Source organism: Paroedura picta, chromosome 3, assembly GCF_049243985.1.
Source record: "Paroedura picta isolate Pp20150507F chromosome 3, Ppicta_v3.0, whole genome shotgun sequence".
Taxonomy (NCBI): Eukaryota; Metazoa; Chordata; class Lepidosauria; order Squamata; family Gekkonidae; genus Paroedura; species Paroedura picta.
Genome location: NC_135371.1, coordinates 91,212,332 through 91,233,782, shown reverse-complemented (window position 1 = coordinate 91,233,782; position 21,451 = coordinate 91,212,332). Strand labels below are relative to the sequence as shown.

Sequence of the window (21,451 nt, the reverse complement as noted above, 5' to 3'; positions counted from 1 at the left end):
AGCTTTGCGCCTCCCAAAATAATTCAATCATCCTCCAGACTGACCCCTGCTTTATTCTGAAGGTTTCTTCACACTTCCATCAGGAGTGGCCAGTAGCCCTCCCTATCTTCTGCCCCATACCAAAACCCCAAGGCAAAAAGGAACATCACAAACTGGACATATGCAGGGCTCTGCGAATCTACTTGAGCAAAACAGCGGAATTTTGATATTCCAACACCCTGTTTGTCTCACCTGGCACCACCAACACTGGTAAGAATGTCTTCACTTTGACCATGGTCTACTGGGTCAGACAGTGTATCATCAAGGCCTACAAAATACATGGCAAGATACCATCAGGGAAGATTACAGCATATTCTGCTTGTACCACAGAGTCTTTCACAGCATTCTCCACCAGAATCCCAGTTGCGGAGATTTGCAGGTCGGCAACCTGGTTTTCCATCCAGGCACAGAAGCTTGGGGGACCAATCGGAAACCAGTTCCTTCTCCAACAAACTGTTGGCCTGACACTTGGATTGGACGCTGCAGGGCTTGGGGAAACTGGAAGTTCAGGCTCTGGTCACCAGTTAGGTGGCTGCAGAATTTGCATTACAATTGCCCTACCTGAGCAAGCAGAGGTGTGACCTAACCACTCTGGATGACTTCACCCCACTGAAGAGAAGAAACCTTCAGATTAGTCTAATATCTTGCTTTCTTAGTGGATCCCCCCCCCCCCGGTGTCTAAAATACCAGAAATTAGCTGTTTGCTGGAGTAAGATATTGTATTTTTATATAGAAGGTATTAGTTTTTCCAAGAAGATCTAAAGAAGTACAAATGTGGCACCATCTGGTTTTCCAAAGGGGAAGGGTGCTTTTTCTTACATTGACACTTGCACATTCACCACTTTTTCTTCCACTAAATTTCTAGCTCTCTTGCCCCAAAGAACAAACGCTTCCATAGCTTCTGTGACACATAGATATATAGATTGTTTTTCTTTCACATTGACAGCTGTGCCCTGCAGTAAGGGTAGGTCAACACACTTATTTTGTCATCTGGAAACAATCCCTGCTGGAAAAGCTAGATGAGCTGCTGTAGTACTAAGCGATAACTGATGACTGTGTTCTTGTTCCTTAAGCCATTGCAAATTGTAGTCATATCTGTCAGCAGGACATCAGAGTCAAAAGGGATGTACTTACTGGTGTTTCTAGACTGCAGTTCTTGGGGTATTCAAGCAGCCTTGAAGGATGAAGGCAAATCATCATAAAATGGAGTTAAATAAGAGAGTGGGTTAAGCAGTGAAATGTGTTTTGTGGAGCCAGACAGATATTTTTAACATTCACTGTTAACCTCTTTTTATTCTGTTCTGCAGGTTAGAAATCTTTGTTACATGGTGACAAGGCGAGAGAAAATGAAGCACTCCATTTGCAAATTGCAGGAACAGATCTTCCATCTCCAGATGAAACTTATTGAGAAAGATCTTTACCCAGGTAACTACACCTTGCTGAGGCTCAGAAAGCAAAGTCTAAAACATTTAAAATAATTTCATCCATAATCCATAATTGTATCAAAACTGGCAGAGGACCTAATCTATTTTGCTATTTTTTCACAATTTAGATTTAAGTGGGTAGCCGTAATGGTCTGAGTAACACAACAAAAATAGAATCCAATAGCACCTTTAAGACCAACAAAGATTTATTTATACACCTTGAATAAATCTTTGTTGGTTTTAAAGGTGCTATTGGTATCTATTTTTGTTGTTTTCACAATTTAGTTTATCTTAATAGCCCCTGAAAAATGGAGACCTAGGCAGGAGGCAGCCTTTAACCTTTTGTCTTCAAGACCCTCTGGAGTTCATAAGAAAGGAGTTCTTATGTGGATAACCACCTCTCTGATTCAAACCAACAGTCTGGTAGGGCAGGAGACAAGAGAATGAATCTGATGACTCAAACTAGTATGTTTTTGCAGTGCAGCCAGACAGCATGCCCTTCCCTCACAGCAGCTCTTTTTGCCTTTAAAGCCTCCACGAAGAACCCAAAAGGTGGTGTTAGTATTCTACTGCCAACCTCCAGTAGAAGCAAGAGAATGCTTGCAGTCAGGAGGTCAGTATTGGAGGCAGAGGGGTACTAGTTTCACCACTATGCAAATACATGCTAGTTGCCATATTCAAGTTCCCCAAATCTAAGTAATCCGACCTGCATATTATGCCAACTGTTTCACAGTTGAAATACTAAAAACATATGTACCTTGCCTTGAAGCGTTTAACCCTAGAAACAGAAAGTCCTCATTGGAGGCAATCTTAGGGACACTTTTTTACTCCTTATTGTAAATAATGGCTTACAATCATAACATGGGACTTAATTCTGAGTAGACCTGTTTAGGATTACTCCAAGTCAGATCAGAACTCCAGTCCTAGGAAAGGTGGATTTAACTTTTCTTTCAATGCTGTATTCCCAACCACATGTTGCAATAGGGGAAGGAAGAAAGACAGTTACCACAATTTTACTAGTCTTGTTTCTCTCCTGTAGCTGATCGAAGATGGAGGAGAATAATTTAGGTTGGGAAAACAGCACAAACGGAGAAGAGTTAACTCTACCATCACCATCTTGCCCATTGCCTCAGTCCCAGTTCAGCTCAGCAATGCACTCGTGCCTGCTATTTAGAGTAAAAAAAACACCTGTAGAGTTTCAGTCCCGGATCACCAGTGTAATTTTCCCCTCAGACTTGTCTTCCCCCTGCCTGAGTTCAAACATCATTATGCCTTATCCCAGCAGTGTTGACCTTTTGGACCCTGTTTGTCTTTCCCCAGGTTGCACTCTAAGTAGCTACATTCCTTATCCCTCCTGGATTAAATATATTTAGATAATTTTCCTAAATAAGAGAGAGTACCTATGATTCAGTCAACTGGTCTTTGTTATGTATATGAGCATCTTGGGAGACGAGAATCGTAGAGTTGGAAGGGGACATAGGGGACATCTAGTCCAACACCCTGATCAATGTAGGATCAGCCTAAAGCATCCATGATACGTAGCTGTCCAGTTGCTGGCTGAAGATGGCCAGTTTATTTGTTTTACTTGTTTATTTGTTCTATTTGACAGAGAAAGTAGGTTGTGGGGATGTCCTAATGTCTTCCCTGGTAAATTTTAGAAAAACAGTATAAAACTCATTTGTAAAAGGAGCAAGGTTTTTCAGTGGTGAAAATCAAGACACTATAAAGTTTTCGTTCCCTGTACGTTGTATAGGTCTGTCTGAGGTACAGATTGTAAGGAATTTCTAAAATGAAAATATGAGATTACATGTCTGTGTGGAAGACAGGCTGACTGATTCCAGACAAATGGAGACCACTTGGGATCACTTTGTGGCTGGATTTATTTTACTTGTATTTCCAGGACAGCCTCATGGCACTGAGAATAAGTTATGTTTCTGTTGCTGAGCCCTGGATGAAATTAAACCTTAACATTATCCAGTACTGTCTTTGAGTATTAGGCAAACCAATAGGTATTTGGTGTAGTGGTTAGGAGTGCGGTTTGGTGTAGTGGTTAGTTTGGTGTAGTGGTTTAGGAGTGCGGACTTCTAATCTGGCATGCCAGGTTCGATTCTGCGCTCCCCCACATGCAACCAGCTGGGTGACCTTGGGCTCACCACAGCGCGGATAAAGCTGTTCTGACCGAGCAGTGATATCAGAGCTCTCTCAGCCTCCCCCACTTCACAGGGTGTCTGTTGTGGGGAGAGGAATGGGAAGGCGACTGTAAGCCGCTTTGAGCCTCCTTCGGGTAGGGAAAAGTGGCATATAAGAACCAACTCTTCCTCTTCTTCTTCTTCTTCTTCTTCTTTTTCTTCTTTTTCTTCTTCTATTTATTTATTTATATTTATATACTGCCACTCTCAAATGTCTCACAGCGGTTTACAAAATCTATGAATACAATAGAATCCCCTAAAATCACCCATTAAAACACAATTAGAACAATAGCATAATATCAGATGGCAGACAACAAAATATTACCACCACCACCCCCTCAGCATGAGTCTATTGCTCTTTATCTGGGAGCAAGGGACTTTGTTAATTCCAGCTACAGATCCTCAGCAGACAACACCGGGTACCACTCTGGCCTTAACCATACGCCTGGCGGAAGAACTCCGTCTTACAGGCCCTGCAGAAAGCTGACAAATCCCGCAGGGCCTGTAGCTCTTCCGGGAGCTCATTCCACCAGGTTGAGGCCAGGGCCGAAAAAGCCCTGGCCCTGGTTGAGGCCAGGCGTATGTCCCGCAAAGCGAAGAGCCCTGTGGGGGACATAAGCAGGTAAGTGGTCCCGCAGCTAAGGTAATCTCATAGCACTATCTCTAGAGAGGACACGTGGATTAACTTCAAAAAATATGGGCTCAATTTCAGCAAAGAGAGATGAGAAAGAAGCCCTTTTGTAAACAATGTCACTTTTGCAAACATGTTTTGATATCAGGGAGTATTACCACCCAAATGGGCTCATGTATTTAGTTATTAGTCACTTGCAATTCCTTTCCTGAACTTCCAAGTTAGCATCATTAACTTCAGACTTACTGCTCTGAAACGATCTGCAAGTAACTACCAAAGGCCTAGTTTACCCATATTTCAAAAGCTGCAGCTGTTTCAAAAGAGAATTAGTTCATGAGTAGTGCCTCATCTCCCATCTGTTAATGGTGCCAGCCCCTGTTGGTCACAGGCAACAAGGTACCTTCTGAACACATACAAATAATCTTTTAATTGCACATTAGGGCAGCCGCCTTAATTTCACAGTGTACATGAGATTCTAATGCTGTTGCTTCTATTGGTATTGTGCAAAGGGTCATATATCATGTGCAGGTAGAAGGAAATTAGCTAGAAACGCCACATTAATCCATTGTTACATATTGGTTACATCCTGTGGATTTTCTGCTGCCAGGAGAGGGAGAAGTGACATTCTTGCCCACTTCCCCTTGTCACTGCAGTCCCTCAGCTTTCATGGAGTTTTTTTCTGTGAATTCTTCTGATGCCCCAAAATGCATTTGTGGGGATCACAGATAGTTTCTAGGAGAATAGGAAGGCAGAGAAAGACTCGCTTCTGCCAGCAGAACAGCTATTACTTTTAATCATCCTAATCTTCAGTGTAATATTCTTGCAAAGTATGCTTCCCTCTTGCCCTCTGTTTTGGTTGTTATTGCCCATGTTGGCCTACGGCTTTAGATGTTAGAGGTTTTTTTAATGGCAACACCTGTTTCACTGGCAAGTTTACTAGCAGTCACAGGGGCTTCACCTCTGACTCCACCAAGGATCAAAGGTTAAACTGCTGGCTGGTTATCTTTTGCTTCTCAGTGGTTTTAGCTTTATCTGTAAATTCATTTGCTGTGTATCTCCATAGGTATCTTATTGTGATTGCACAGAGTTTGATTCCTTTTAATAAACATGGACACAGTAGGATTTTGTTTTCCACACACAGCTGGACATCCACAAGTACATAGCCGTGAAGTCTGCGTCCTATACATTTCTCCCTCCCTCCCCCCCCCTTTTTTTTTTTGCAATAAGAACACAAGAGGCAAAATTCAAAACTATGTAACGTTTTCTTGAGGAGCAGCATCTGGCTGTTGGCAGAGTTCTCAGCCAGTTGTTGTGTTTGTGGCTTTGGATCCTCCTCAGAAGCCATCACGTGGCTGGGGTTTCTTTAGGACTGTCTGGACTACATTCTCATCTTTCCCTGGACTTGAATTCTTACATCCAGAATGTGTGCACTGAAAAGCAGTGGTTCCAAATCTCCTGTTATGGCACCATGAATAAAAAGATCACATGCAATTTTCAGACTCAAATCAAATGTCCCCCAAATTTACCAGACTTTTAGCGCCTACAGTGGTGGGCATGTTCTACTGGAAATACAGTTGAAACGAATACAGCCATTTTGTTTTGTGGACAGCTATTTGTTTTCTGAAAGTCACCTTGTCATAACTTCAGCATGCCCAGAATAAAGGTCAGTGTGAATGCAGATCTGTATTCTGCACTAGGTGATAGCAGTATTAAACAGCCTCCAAATTCAATAATACATTTTACAACCACTCCAAACCCAGTCTTCATCTGCATACCATGTAGTTATGGTATCATGCATACCATTAATTCTGGCTTTGGCATGACATGAAAGATCATGTAAGTTGAATATATTTAACTTTTTGTAAAAGAAAATATGTTTATTTATTTACTTCCCCAAACTAGTTTCCTGTTTTTACCTTGTGTATGTTTAGGGCCTGCATAGAAGAGTCACATATCTGTTGCCGCTCTTACATATATAATTCATACATTTGACACAGTGGATTAAAGTCTGAATTTTTAGGCCACAATACATCAGTACCATAAGTTTTTTTTTCCCCTTGGCTTTTACAATGGGAAAGGAGTATATACCACAGTGAATGATATAACAAGTCATATCTTCAAAGTGTTCCAGTTTGCTAACTTAACTGTTCTTATTTTTATCCGCATCCTGATTGGCCCTCCCCCTCCAGCTCCCACCCTCCCTCCTTGCCTGCTAGCAGCAGCACCACGGCTTCCAGAGAGGGCTTTGTGGCCAAAGGGACGCTGCCTCTGGGTAGGAGCCGGGGGGGGGAGGAGGGGAGGGCTTTCCAGCGTCCCTTTGGCCGCAAAGCCCTGCCACTGCCTTGCAGAAGCAGCAAGAGGGCTTTGTGCCCTGAACAAACGCTGCCACTGAGACGGAACTGGGGGGGGGCATCCCTTCAGGCTACAAAGCCATGTTGCTGGCTCTGCGAGGCGGCAACAGCATTGCAGCCCAAAAATACACTTGACTGGGCTAAATGCTCGCCAATGTACTTGCCCATTGTTAAAGGCATGACTCATAATTTTGGTAGAACAATCTGCAGGGTCATTCACATACTTTTGCCAACGTTTCTTGCTCATCAGCTAACACTTTCAGTGCATAGGTGGAAATTTGCAGATTAGATTATGATTCATATGTTGATTGAGTTTGCAACAATAGCAAAAAAGGTTTTGTTGATGTTTAATTACTGCCAGAAATGAGGGTAGGGGTTGATATTGTTTGGAAGATATTTTTTGAGAATCAGTCCATGATAACTTTCCATACAATTCAGTAAGTTGTTTTAACATCATTTTGGAAGTGTCTAGTCCAGAGACAATTTTCCAGAGAAGAGCATTATCAGTAATAGCACTATGAGGAGAAACAGACAAAATCTGCAGAGAAGGCATCTGAGACTGCATGAGCGGTACTGGTGGGGAACAGGACCTTACAGGTCATCAAGAAATAATTGTCCCTGGTGGCAAATTTCACAGTGCCTTTAGTCATTGTAGTCAATATTGATGAATATGTGAACATTGTTTTATAGCTATACTAGCTGTAAAGCCCGTTGCACCCAGAGATGTAATAGCCACTAAAGCAGGGGTAGTCAACTTGTGTTCCTCCAGATGTCCATGGTCTACAATTCCCATGAGCCCCTGCCAGCATTTGCATACCATGTTTGCTGGCAGGGGCTCATGGGAATTGTAGTCCATTGTAGTCCATGGACATCTGGGGGACCACAGGTTGACTACCCTTGTGCTAAAGGGCCCTCCTGTTCATCCAGCCTTTGGTACAGCAATCCTGCCTCCTCAAGCTTGTCCATGTATTCCCGGTCATTTTTCCTTTATATTCCACCTTTCTTCCCAGTGGGGCACCCAAGCTGGGCCAAAGCCACTTCTCTGGCAGAGTGGGGATTTGAACATGGGCTTCTCATATCCTAGCCTACTACACAGTGCTGACTTTGAGAAGCCATCTCCAGATCCCTACATTCACACACTGTCTGAACTTGCCCAATCTCACTTACCCTGGTGCTTGGGACAACAACAAAAAGCCCAAGAAGCTGTGGTCTTTTTAACAAAGCCAAACTTTCCAGCCCAGGGATGGCAGGCTGCATGCTTTTTATACCTTCCTTTGTCAAGTCTCTCCACATTGTCAATTCTACCAGGCGGTGGGTGGGATGTCCCCAACCATACACACCAAGGTGGTAATATTATCCTCTGCCAGATAGAGTTGCCTGATCCCCCACCACCACCAGCCTTCAGTGAGGAAAGGGGCATTAGGGTCGCCAAATCCAGGTTGAGACGCTCCCAGAGATTTGGGGGTGGAAGCTAAAGAGGTTAGGGACCTCCGTGGGGTACAAAGCATCCTTTTTCTCCATGTGAGCCCAGTCCTTGATATGGATTAATACACAGGCTGCTGAAGCTGGAGAACCAAAGAGCCATGCCTGCCCTGCCTGCATCTGGCCACGAGGGCAGGTGAGCTGTGCACAGCTGCCTGGTGGCCCTCTAGAGGCCAGCCCAATCTAGGGTTGGCCTGCATTTCAGGGCCAGATAGACCCAGACAGGCTCCACCCTGTAGCCTGTTTCCCTTTTATTAATATAGCTAATGGTAAGGATCTGGAGTATACATTAAAATTCATTTTTTGCAGAGTCATAGTGGTCGGGAGGAAAGCAATGGAAATTCTGCATTCTACAATAATTCCCATATGTGTGAATTGGCAGCAAGTTATTCTTTAAAATAAGCATTTAATCTGTATCCGTTCAGTACATAAACAAATTAGTGTACAGATTGCAATCACCACACTACAGTTAATTGAGAAAGTCTGCCTACGCCAATAAAATTAAAAATGATCTTATCATAGATTGCTCGTGTTTCATAAATGTCATAATAAATACAAATTGTGTCTGAAATCCAAAGACACCCAACCACAGACAGCAAAACCTTTCAGCACACCCATAGTGTAATCCCATAGTGGCTGAAGCTGATCTTCCCAGTGACAGCCTCCATGAAACTCATTGGGCGCTGTTCTGAAGGGGCTGGGAGTGGGAAGGGAGACTTTGACCTTCATGCACCCTGAACCTACATTGCATTTCAGTGAATAGCTTGATATGAAGCCAGCATAGTATAGTGGGTAGACTTTCAGTCACCCAGGTTCATATCCCAAGGACATTTCCTGGGTGATCTTGGGTCACACATTCAATATACCTCACAGGGTTGTTGTGATGAGAAAATGGTGGACTGGAGAACGTTGGGTCCACATTGGGGAGAAAAAGGGAGGTATAAATTAAATACATAAATAAGTACTTTTATAACAGAAGAACAACACTTGGTTTTTACACCCTGCTTTTTACCACCCAAAGAAGACTCAAAGCAGCTTACAATCTCCCCACAACAGCTGACTACATGTGGAGGAGCGGGAAATTAAACCCAGCTCTCCAGGTCAGAGGTCACCGCTCTTAACCACCACACCATACTGGCTCTCTCAATGGACACTTCTCATTACCATTATCAAGGATATATTCATATAGCAAGTAATTTTCTCTTAAGTATTCAAATGTATTATACATAGAAGGAAATGGTTTTTAAAGAAACAAAAAATCTCTTGAATCTGTTATTTTATCATGTATTGGAAAATGCCACAGCTGGAGCTCAGTCCTGTACTTCCCATAATCTCCACAACAAATTATTCAATTTATTACCAAATGTCTTGTGATAGTCACTAATTTAGATGGCTTTAAAAAGGGATTCTTGGAGGATAAGTCTATGAATGGCTATTAGCCATAAAAGCGAAATGGCATTTCCCTGTACAGTCTCCCTGTACAGTCTCTGAATAGCAGAGGCTTCAGGCAAATAACAGGAGAAACCATCCTTGCTTGTATGCTTTCCAAAGTCATCTGGCTGTCCACATATGGAAACAGAATGCTGGCCTTGAAGGACCTTGATTCAGAGCAGTGTTCTTATGCTCTCTCTCCTCTTGCAAGGTTACATAATTTGATGCCATGCAATGTTTGATATAAAATAAAACTCTGTTTTTGACACTGTTGTTGTTACTACCACTTGAGTTTATGTTGTACTCCTCTGATGTTCACTACAAGGCATACTTTATTGATCTGAAGTTTGATGCTATCTGCTTTTTTCCTTTCTTTGCAACGGGTCAGTAGCGTAAACTTGAGTCATCTCCAACTCCAGTCATTAGAACCTTGAAATGCCTAGAGGTAAAGGCTGTGTAACACAGCAGGCACTGATAAAGTACAAATAAATCAGAAACCTTTGAGAATCTTAGGTTGTAGAAGTTCTACAAGTATAGAATCATAGCTAGTAGATGCATTACAGGTATTTGGGTAAGTACAATTATATGTTGCCAGGCTGCTTGAGCAGCAGCCAAAATAGTCCTGCAATATAAGCTGTTTATATTTAATGCACTTGAAGAATTGTCCATGGAATGTGTCATGATTACTAATTACCCAGTTTGGAGGCAAGGAGTTCCACAGCTCCTGTTTACCCTACTTATCCTGCTCCATGTTCTCTTTAGCACCCATAGGCAGGGAAGTGCTCCTCATGCCATCTGTTACACTTCTAGTTCCTGGCCATCCCTCTCCCTTGGTTATACTGCAAATAGTTCATATTTGCCAGCTTAGATTTTATAGGCTTCGAGTTGACTGGAGCAGCTGTCTTATTTGTTCCCACTTGTTGAGCTTTGACTGCTCAGCTTCAGTGATGCGGACTTCTACAGAAGAGCTCTTGCTAGCTAGAGATAAACTTGACATAGAAGAAGCTGTTTCTGGCTTCTGCCTTAAGCCAGATGGAGATTTGCCAGTGACATACATGGAAAGAGGACCAAATCACAAAATACCAGCCCTGTTTCAATAGGAAATTGCAGTTTTATAAGCAACTATGGACACAGCTCAAGACTGTATCTGTTCTCCATTTCATCTTGATCTTTTTAAAATGATGGATAATTCCATTAAAGTTTATGTTGAAGTGACATACAGATCAGACTAGATTAATTCTCTGCTTTTTTCCCTTAAGACTTATCTGAGAAGTTGATTCAAATACATAGCAGCCTGCATTGGTGTTCCCTATCTAGTACTATAAAATCATTTTCATATTTACAATGTGTTTAGGGTAAATAACAGCACTTTCCCTGGGAGCTAAATTTCTGCACATCATCTGTAATCCCAGTGGTCACAGAGGCTATTAAATAACCTCCAAAAATGCATGAGTTACATTTCACTCTGTTTGATCTGTAGCCTGGAGAGCTTTGCTTCCAAAACAAATCTGCTTTCTTGGAAATGTGCTTAAAGTGGCCTTTCTTATTGTCACTTGTGGTTGCTTTGAAAGCCTGGCTCTAGAAAGATGAAGTTATGAAAATTCTTTCAGCTTTCCCTATGTTCACATAATAAGAAATATATTCATATAATGGATGCTCCCAATAGAATTTGAGTCCAATAGCACCCTTAAAACCAACAAAGATGTATTCAGGGTGTGAGCTTTCATGTACATGCATACTCCCTCAGACAATGGAATGCTCCCAATGTTACCTTATTAATTCAGAATGGTCCTGTAACTCTCTTATTGAAAAACTCAATGCTGAAAGTGTTTATAAATGTGATTGTATCCAAGAATATCTCTCATGTATGGATGTTTCAAGATCCTACGTGAATCCTTTTATAGGTTGGGACAAAAAGCTGCTTTATAAAGCATACATGATCAGCTCACATGATCTTTACATGTAGTATATTTGCTGCTAAATCCAGATAGATGGGCAAATTAGATGAACAGAGACAGGTGGATGAGAGTTTTAAATCCTAATACACTCCTGGTTGTACAAGTCAGGGATCCATAGAGCTAAATATGTAACAGGAAGTTTCTTTTGAAATATAAATCTAAGTAGTTCATCTCTCTGAAAAGGTGGGTTTAAGGGGTTTTTCATAATAAATTATACAAAATGCTGCTGCTCATCCACCTATTCATTAGCTTCAGTAAGCAAGGGGGAGCAGTGTTAGCAATTCTTTCCTCTCTACTTGTAATGCCGCCACTGTGCAGCAGTGATTGCACTTCTCCCTAACTGCTCATCTATTTGACCTTCTCCCTCCTTCCACACTTGATGGTGAGGGATGGGAATGGCTCCTGGTTTCCCTCCCCTGGCCAATTACCACTCCATTATCTAGATCAGTCTTCCCCAACTCCCAGGCCGCAAACTGGGACCGGCTCACGACAGGGGGGAGGGAGGTGCGGGCGCTGGTGCGCCTCCCCCCCCCCCACCGCGCTGTTCACTGGCCGATCACTCCCAGGCACCTACTGCAAGGGGGGGAGAGCCGCGGGCGCCAGTAGGCGCAAACGCACAGGCATGGAGCTACCGCACCTGCGCATCTGCGCCCGCCAGTGCGCTAGTGCTGGCACCTCCCTGCCCCCCCCCAGTCCCCAGCCCGAAAAAGGACCATTGCTCTAGATGACAAAGGGGCAACACCAGCTTCTTTCCACCAACCACATATCAGCCTGTCTCACTGAAGTGCCTGCCCTCCCCATCCACAGTGCTACCTGCTCAATGAGAAGAAGGGATGACTCCCAGTGGCAACGGAAGCTGCATCTAAGGACATAGGTCTGTCTGGCTCTTTCTCCCCGCCCCACAGCTTCAGAGTTGCTGTTTTTCTGTTCAAATATTTTTTAAAACTTTTATTTATTTATTTATTTATTTATTGACTAGATTTCAAGCCTGTTGCATCCAGGAATGCAATGGGTGCTAGTGGTCAGGCAACCTACCATAGGAGCTGGCGGTGGTGCCAATGGGTTGGCGGGTGGGCAGAGGGTGTGTGGCGGTCAAGTGGGGCGTCGTGCTGCTGGCTGGAGCAACGGCTCCACAGCTGGTCGATGTGGCGCGCAGCAGCCAACGTAGTAGCTGCGGTGGTGGGCGGGGTGATGGCCGTGCTGCCGGTTGTCCCGCTATGGCTGCTGGTGGGTGGGCCGATTGGCAGTGATGGCACAGCACCATGGGAGCGCCCTCCTCATCAGCCAGGCAGCATCTGGCCATGAGGCTGGCTGAGCGCCTTGCGGCCAGGTTCTGGAGGAGGTGTTCCAGGGGCCAGCCCAATCCAGGTGCGCCCAGGTAGGGTGCTAGTAGCCGTGCTTGGTGCAGATGGGAAAACACCATCTGGGCTACCTTAGTGATCTGGTCCTCCATAGAAAGCGAGGCATCCAAGATCACCAATTGTACCCTGTCCAAGCAGGGAAGACGCGCTTCCTCCTCCTGCCCCCTTCAACCCAGCCAGAGGACCTCTGTTTTGGAGGGGTTGAGGTTTCAGGTGACTCTCCCTGGTCCACCCAGCCTCTTCTTCCAAACAACTGGCGAATGTTTCTGGGGGAAATCAAGCCAGCCATCCATCAGGAGATAGAACTGGGTGTCATCTGCATATTGATGACATCCCAGCCCATAACTCCAGACCAACTGGGCAGGAAGGGTGCATATAGATGTTAAACAAACAGAGTACCGCTCCCAGTGGCACCCGGCACGGTAGTGCAAAGGAGTCAGATAACTCATCCCCACTGCAGCCCTCTGCAACCTGTTCTCTAGAAAGGAGGTCAGCCACTTAAGGACCATCCCTCCAATCCTGGTGTCAGCAAGCCGGTGGACCAAGAGCTCATAGTCGACCACATCAAATGTGGCCGACAGATCTAATAATACAAGAATGGCCAATCTTCCTTGATCCAGTTGACGCCAGAGATCATCTATCAGGGTGACCAGCACGGTCTCCACTCCATGGCCAGGATGGAAGCCAGACTGGTATGGATCCAGGACCAAAGTTTCCGCCAAAATTCTGGGTTTTCTGCAAAACTGGGGACTTCCCAAGTTCATTAAAAAAAAAAAACACCAAACCAAACCTCCCTTCTCTTTATGTACCCCCAGTCTGCAGAGGAGGCCATGATGACAATTGACGAAGAAGAAGCGATACCCCGCTTTTCTCTACCAGAGGGAGTCTCAAAGCGGCTTACAAATGCCTTCTTTTCCTCTCACAGGCACCCTGTGAGGTAGGTGGGGCTGAGAGAGCCATGATATTACTGCTCTATGAGAACAGCACTATCAGGGCTGTGATGAGCCCAAGGTCACCCAGCTGGCTGCATATGAAGAAGCGAGGAATCAAACCCAGCTTACCAGATTAGAAGCCACTGCTGTTAACCACTACATATTTCCTGATACCCATCTAGTCTCAGATGGCAGGGGCATCCTATGAAGATAAGTAGGTTCACATTAGAGTATGTGGTCCTTCGGTTTTGCTGGCCCCAACCTGTAAAGTCAATATCAACACCGTGCATTGGGCCTAGAAGAAAGCTGAGCGCCAGTGTAGATAATCCCTATAATTCACTCCAGACAACATTCTGGCTACAGTATTATGTACCACCTCTAACTACTAGATGGTTTTCAAGGGGACCCCAATATACAACACAGACTTAAGTAATCTATGTTACTAGGGCATGCAAGATTTTTCCTGCTCAAGAGAGGCCACAGCTGACTTACCAGCCAAAGCTGGCAACCTCTGGCAACCACTGCCACTTCTTAATATTGAGTCCAGCTCCAGATCAAGGGTATCCCAATACCTGGGTGAAATTTTCATATATAACACGTCTACCGTATTTGCCGGCGTATAAGACGAGTGGGTGTATAAGACGACCCCCCAACATTTCCACTAAAAATATAGAGTTTGTTACATTACAGTACTATGGGCCACTATGGGCAGCTATGTCTATCCCAACTGAAGTGCACCCGATGTATAGGACGACCCCCCCCACTTGAAGGCATGTTTTTCAGGGGGAAAAAGTAGTCTTATACGCCAGCAAATACTGTATATATAAAAGGTCAAGAATGGATCACTGAATCCAGTCCTATAGGCAGAATTACACATTCTGTAATAATGTAAATAAAAAGTAATACTTTTTAACTGAGATTATTACGTTTATCAAATGTAGCCATTAGTTGTATGATTTTAAGTGGGAGACTGACACATCAGGAAAGGAGGGAAGGGCTATTAAACTGTTTCCTCCACTGAAAATAATGGGGACATGGAGAGAGTGCACTTTCTGTTTGACAGCTAACTGAAAGGAAATAGGATAAAACTAAGAACAAAATGTACATGTAGGTATATAGTTTGCTTCTTTTGTAAAAGATATAACAGGTAATTAGACATCGTTGACTCCTAAAGAAAACAGTGTATACTGCTTCAGTGTGGTCAGACACAAATTGATAATTTTAAATTGAATTGGCTGATTTTCCCCACTAAGTTCTCATACCTAAAGTGAGAGACACAAAAACTCGCTTCTAATGCTGATGGGGTTGGCCTCATAATTTTAAACTTGGTTATATTCAGATCACAAATCTAAGAATTCCCTTGTGAAATGAACCAGTTTTGATTTGGAGAACAACAAAGGGTTGAATTATGAACAAATGAGCTACTATCAGCCCCTATAAAGTGGGAATTCCTAATAGTAACAAATGGACTGGAAGGAGAAGTGTGGGCCATGCATTGTTCAGTGTCTGTCATAAGACTTTTATGTCTGTGTATGATTCCTGGACACAAGGGAAGGAGAAAGTTTGCTTTTTATTTTGGTCAATTAGAGAAAACGGTGAAATCAGCAAGTAGTGACTGATTTCAGCAAGTGGTACTTCTTAAGTCTGGAAGGAGCTGCCAGTCTAAATACACAACTTTTCTATCTATCTGCCTTTTGTGAATTGAAAAGTAAACCCCTAGCTGTCAGGCTTTGAAATGCAGTTGTTGCTTTTGACAAGCTTCCTTTTCAGAAAGGGTAACATTCATATTGCTGTTTGGAAGCATTGCTCTGTCTAAACAAAGCCATATATTTTATTTGTTAAGTCAAGTGAAAAATGTGTCTGCCCTTCTCCAGTTAGCTGGCAGGAATTGAGCAAACATCAATTCTGCTTTTCTTTCATCCTGGAAGTCAGTTCAGTGCTTAAAAGAGAGAGAAGTCGTTGATTGGCATGCCTTGAAAATGTAAATCCTCTATAAAATGTTTATAGTGGTTTATTAAATTGTTACCCCCCAAAAGCCTAATTTGTTTAGAACAATAGTCCATCAATTCTATTTCTCTCTAAGAGCAGCTAGTTCTGAGATCTGTTTGTAATGGCATGACCTATTGATGTGAACCACAAGGTGACTCTTGCATTTTGCTCTTGGTAATTTTATCTCTAAGGAATGGTTAGAGCTACTTCATTGGGGAGAAACAATGGCTCTATAGTAGAGCCTGTGCTTGGCATGCAGAAGGTCCCATGTCCAATCCCTGGCATCTCCAGTTAAAATGATGAGGTATGGGTGATGTGAAAAACATCTTCTTCAGACTCTGGAGAGCAGATGCCAGAGTAGACAATACTGACCTTGATGGACCGATAGTATGATTCTGTATAAGGCAGCTTCATGTGTCCATGTGTTCAAAATGCCTACCAGTGGATAACTGCTGCCTACTATCACCATAACATGAAAACAGATAGAGGCTACCTGGGATGTCTGTTGATCTGTATTGCTGCCTATACATCTATCAGTATCCATCTATGAAGAGCAGAGTCAACCATGTACTTTTTCCTTTCATGTGTCTCTGTGTCAGCAAAATACTTAAAGCCCTAGCATGGCCAGAGGCTATTTCAGCAGGGGAGGGGAATTGTTTAAGATCCAGGCTGTTGCTCCCTCCTGTTGCATAAACTTAACACCTGGACAAGGCCACTGGTTTGAGCCTTTTGTTATGAGCGGAAGGGCAAGAGCATATAGGCCCTTGGCTCTTAGCCCATGGTTTGCAGCCTGTGACCTTGATGGACGACCCTGATGGATACCAGACCAGAATTGGATAGTCTTTTGATTTTGATTTTGCCTGTGCTTTTATTTAGACCATGTTTTATTATTTTCAATTGCACTGATATTTTTAACTAGTTTGGGGACTCCATTGAGGAGAAAAGTAGAATAATAAATGCTCTAAATAAATACACTCCTAGCTGCATAATTTTTTACATCCCATGTTTACCTTATAGGGACTTTTCTTGCTTATGAGCTCTTATCAGGAATTCTTTCTTCTATGGCTTAGTAAGAACTTTACTGGAAGGGTATGTTTTCATGATATAATGTCCATTTTGTTTGCAGAAGCTCCCAGGTTCTGTCCCAGTATCTTGAGTTAGGTCAGGGGTCCCAACATGAAGAAGAAGAAGAATCACATTCCAGATTAAGTTCAAGGTTTTGGTTTTGATCTTCAAAGGCCTAGTGTACTTAAGGGACCATCTTATTCCCAATACCCCTTGCAGAGCCTTCTGCTCGTTAAATTCTAACCAGGTGGAGATCCTTGGCCCTTGGGACATAAGCCCGGCCTCAACCAGGGCCAGGACCTTTTCAGACCTGGCCCCTACCTAATGGAATGAGCTCCCGGAAGAGCGAAGGGCCCTACAGTAGTTTTCACAGTTCCACAAGGCCTATTAGATGGAGCTCTTCTACCATGTGTTTGGTTGAGGCCGGGTGGCAGAACATTGTTGGGTCCCTCCTCCAAGTACCCCTCCTATGGCCCCCGGGCCCCATAGCCCAATGAAGACAGAAGTGGAGATTAGTAGGGTGGGATAGGGAGTTTTTGTCTTACTATTGTAAATTGCCTCGAGCCAGCTAGCTGGGGATAGCAAACACAACAGAAGACAGAATCAGAATACAGATGATCTTTACAAGCTTGAGAACTGATCTAAGCTGAATAAAATGAAATTCAGTAGAGACAAATGTAGGTAGGAAAAACCATATACATCAATATAGGATGGGAGAGACTTGTCTTGGCAGTAGTATGTGTGAAATGGATCTATGACTCTTAGTAGACCATACATTGAACATGACTCAGCAGTGTGACTTGGTGGCTAAAAAGGCAAATGGGATTTTGAGCTGTATCAAACAGAGTATCTTGTCCAGATCATGGGAGGTGATGTTACCGCTTTACTTTGCTGTGATTTGGCCTCACTTGGAGTACTGTGTTCAGTTTTGGGCACCACAGTTGAAGAGGGATGAAGACAAACTGGAATGTGTCCCGAGGATGCAACAAAGATGGTGAGGGGTTTGGAGACCAAGACATATGAGGAAAGGTTGGGGGAGCTTGGTCTGTTTAGCCTCGAGAGGAGGTGACTGAAAGGGGATCTGATAGCCATCTTCAAGTATTTTAAAGGGTGCCATATAGAGGATGGAGCAGAGTTGTTCTCTCTTGCCCCAGAGGGACGGACCAGATCGGATGGGATGAAATTAATGTAAAAGAAATTCCGTCTAAACATCCAGAAGAAGTTCCTGACAGAGCCGTTTCTCAGTGGAACAGGCTTCCTCGAGAGGTGGTGGGTTCTCCATCTTTGGAAATTTTTAAGCAGAGGCTGGATAGCCTTCTTCCAAAGAGACATATTTCCTTAAGGCTTCAAAATAACTTCTGTTGTCATTAGATACAAGCCATTGTCTCTGAAATGAAAATTTTCAAAATATAAATTGCATGGGTGTCAGGCTCTGGGGAAACTATTGGTGTGCAGTACAGGTGAGTTCAACCAAGCCAGTTATGAAATTAAGTGAAATCTATGAATGAGATGTTAATTTCCAGCATCTGTGGGAAAACACCTTAAATTCACAGAGTTGTAAGTCTCTTTTACTCAGCAGCCCAGGATTTATCTACCACATGCTCAGAAGGCTTCAAGAGACTGTAACAATAGTTGACAGTATCAAAAACTACATGGATCTGTGGAGAAGCTGATTCTGTGAAGGCTCAAGGGGGTGGCAGGTTATAGTGGATGAGCCGATAGGGTTGTGAGTGTCCTGCATAGTGCAGGGGGTTGGACTAGATGACCCAGGAGGTACCTTCCAACTTTATTATTCTGTGATTCTATGAATGGCGCTTAATAAATATAATAAATAAAATAAACATTTCCTTCCTGTCCCTCAACAGTCACCTTTTGAGGTAGGTGAGGCTGAGAACTGTGAGTGACCCATGGTCAACCAGCAGGCTTCATGTGGAGAAGTGGGTAATCAACCCACATTAGAGTCCATCATGCTTAACCACTACACCATATGCACTGGCACCTTCCCTGGTGCCGACCAAGTGTTTTTAGGAAGTGTATGACTTCTTCCATTCCAACTTCCTTTTATACCCACCCTGAACAACATGTTGGCTAAAAATAAAATTTTATTACTACTACTACTACTATTACATGACATTCTGTGCAGTTATTTTAGCTAGATGTTTTGCAGGCATTTGGACGCTCCTCAGATTTTTGTGTGACTATGTTCAGAAGTACTTAAATAGATGCCAGAAGATACTGCTAGGGGACTTCTACTGTGGTTTTGTCTTGACCCCCATGATTTTCATCATCAACATGAAATACTAGGAGAGGCTTCCAGTTTGGGATGTGTCCTCAATATGCTGGTGGAATTTTACTCTGTGTCTCCTTAACAAAGCTAAGTGAGACATCAGAAGTTTTGAACTTTCTTAGGGCAGAAATTGAGTAAATTAAGGTTAATAACACATTGAAGTTCCACCTAAAAAGGAAGGAGAGATGTTAATGGTGGTGAGTCTGACAGAGTGTTGGCAAATACTTTATACTGAATTGACAGGTGCATGGTCAAAGGTATTACTAGCAAAAAGTAGTTTTTACCTGATTAAGGTGGTCTGCCAGTTACAACTACTCATAGAGAAGGAAAATCAGTATACTGATACATAATCATGGTCTTCATGGAGTGACTTGGAAAACGTAGATAGAAACATCAGTTATTTCAAAATATAGTTTCTGGTTTATTATGGAATTGTGCCAAAGGAAGCATCCTACATCACCACAAAATACATGACTCCTGATTTGCTCCAGGACACAATTTAAAGTGTATATTTTAATCTTTTGGAGCTCTAAGTGGTTTCTTCCTAAGAATTAAAGGAATTTCTACTTTATAACCCTCCCTGTATACTGAGATCCTCTGGACAGAACCACTTTTTCATTTGCGAGTGGATTGGCTGGGACAAAAGGGTAAAGCTTTCTCAACAATTGCTCTCTGAAATTCCGTCCCCAAGAAAACCAGCCTATCTGATTGTATCCTCACCTTCCAAATAATGGGCCATTTTTTTCCTATAAAAAGTAAATGAACAACTGTGTTCAATTGTAATCCTTATCCATGGTTCCTCTATATATTTGTGAAACAGCCTGGGAGGTGGAACGTGTCCAGCTGTCTGAGTTGGAATAGAGCCTATCAGCTCCCGCCTTCCCTCCCTGGACGCTAGCCACATTCCTCTCAGACACGCCAGAGACAAAGAGAGACACACAGAGCGCTGCCAGACCGAACATGAACCCTCATTCCCTCCTATCGCTCCTGCTGGGAGGGAGGCAGAGACAGACAGACAGAGAGAGCTGCCCCAAACTGCACACCAGCCCTCCTTCCCTCCTACAAACCAGCCCTAATTACCTGCTATACTTTCTGCTGCGAGGTACACCTCGACACACAGCGAGAGGGAGAGAGAGATCTGCACCTCCCAGTGTTCCCTGGGTCCTACCGCCCATTGCATTCTTGCTTGCAATGGGCTTTCTTGCTAGTACTTACTATAAGTTATTACAAAAGGCTCAGTATTTTAAAGTGATTGCAATGCTATATTTGTACACTTGTTTCCCAAACTGAATATATAGCCAAGGACTATGATTATTACATGCATTATTTACCAGAGGCATCAAACCAGGATCAAGCACCTAGATCTATTCCATATTTGACTGCATTCATCTGTGAAACTTTGTAGGATACTGCATTTCCTTTCCTTGGTTCTTGATACCTTGAACTTGTATCTGAAAAATGTTTAATCATAAGGGCATGTTGCACTAGAATTGTTTGAATGCAGTGAATTGAGCAAGTGCTATCACCAGCACTGGCCATGCTGTAAAGCTCTGCTGAACCAAGCTTCGTAGAAATGCACAAGGCTGCTACCAGCAGAGGCCTGAGGAGTACAGCTTAAAAATTAGAGTTCATAATCCTGCTAAGAAAATTGATATGATATGACCCTTATTTGCTTGCAACCCCAGAGTTCCTGTGACTCTGAGATAATAACTTAGTTTATCTGAGTATTCTGGTGAACCAAATCAGCAGTTTGATCCCCCTGTTAATTAGGAGAAAGTTCTTCTGGGGTCACTGGCACTTGATCACTATTAGGTCTATGCATATAGCATCAGAAAAGTAATCTCAAGCACATATAGTCAGAAGCAAGCCCAATTTTATTCATCGGGCCTCTACCAACAGCCCTTGTCAAGTTTCATCTAAGCTTGGATTCTTTTACTAACATTGGATAATTAAGTATCTATACTTCTTTTAAAAAATTTGCAGAGCAAACTGGGAAGAGAACAAAGGGAAGGAGAAGTGACCCAAAAAGAAAAGGAAGAGATGATCGGAAAAGCAGTCCAGAGCAGAAAGAAAAAAGGAAATCAGGGAATGAGTTGGTGTTGCAACAACTAGGTAAGTTTGGAATGAAAAGTGCTGCTTCAAAACCTATGGTCTGGCGAAAAGAGTTGCAAATGATCTTCTGTGGGTTGCAGAATACAAGTTAGAGAATGTATAGCTAAAATGATACAAATCCCAGTCCTATCCATACTTTATTCACATCTTTAAAGCTATTTTTACTATACTTGGACCAGTCCTTAACCCAATGCCAGTAG

The 21,451-nt window shown here is 43.1% G+C and overlaps 1 protein-coding gene across 5 annotated transcripts in view; it reads left to right on the top strand.

Moving 5' to 3' along the window:
• JADE2 (jade family PHD finger 2) overlaps nt 1-21,451 on the top strand; it is a 267,094-nt gene that overhangs the window by 236,119 nt on the left and 9,524 nt on the right. For all 5 annotated transcript variants that reach the window (XM_077326821.1, XM_077326823.1, XM_077326822.1 and 2 more), the window contains 2 exons: nt 1,347-1,464; nt 21,123-21,251. In XM_077326821.1, the coding sequence (XP_077182936.1) occupies nt 1,347-1,464; nt 21,123-21,251 (247 nt within the window). The remainder of the gene's footprint in view (nt 1-1,346; nt 1,465-21,122; nt 21,252-21,451) is intronic.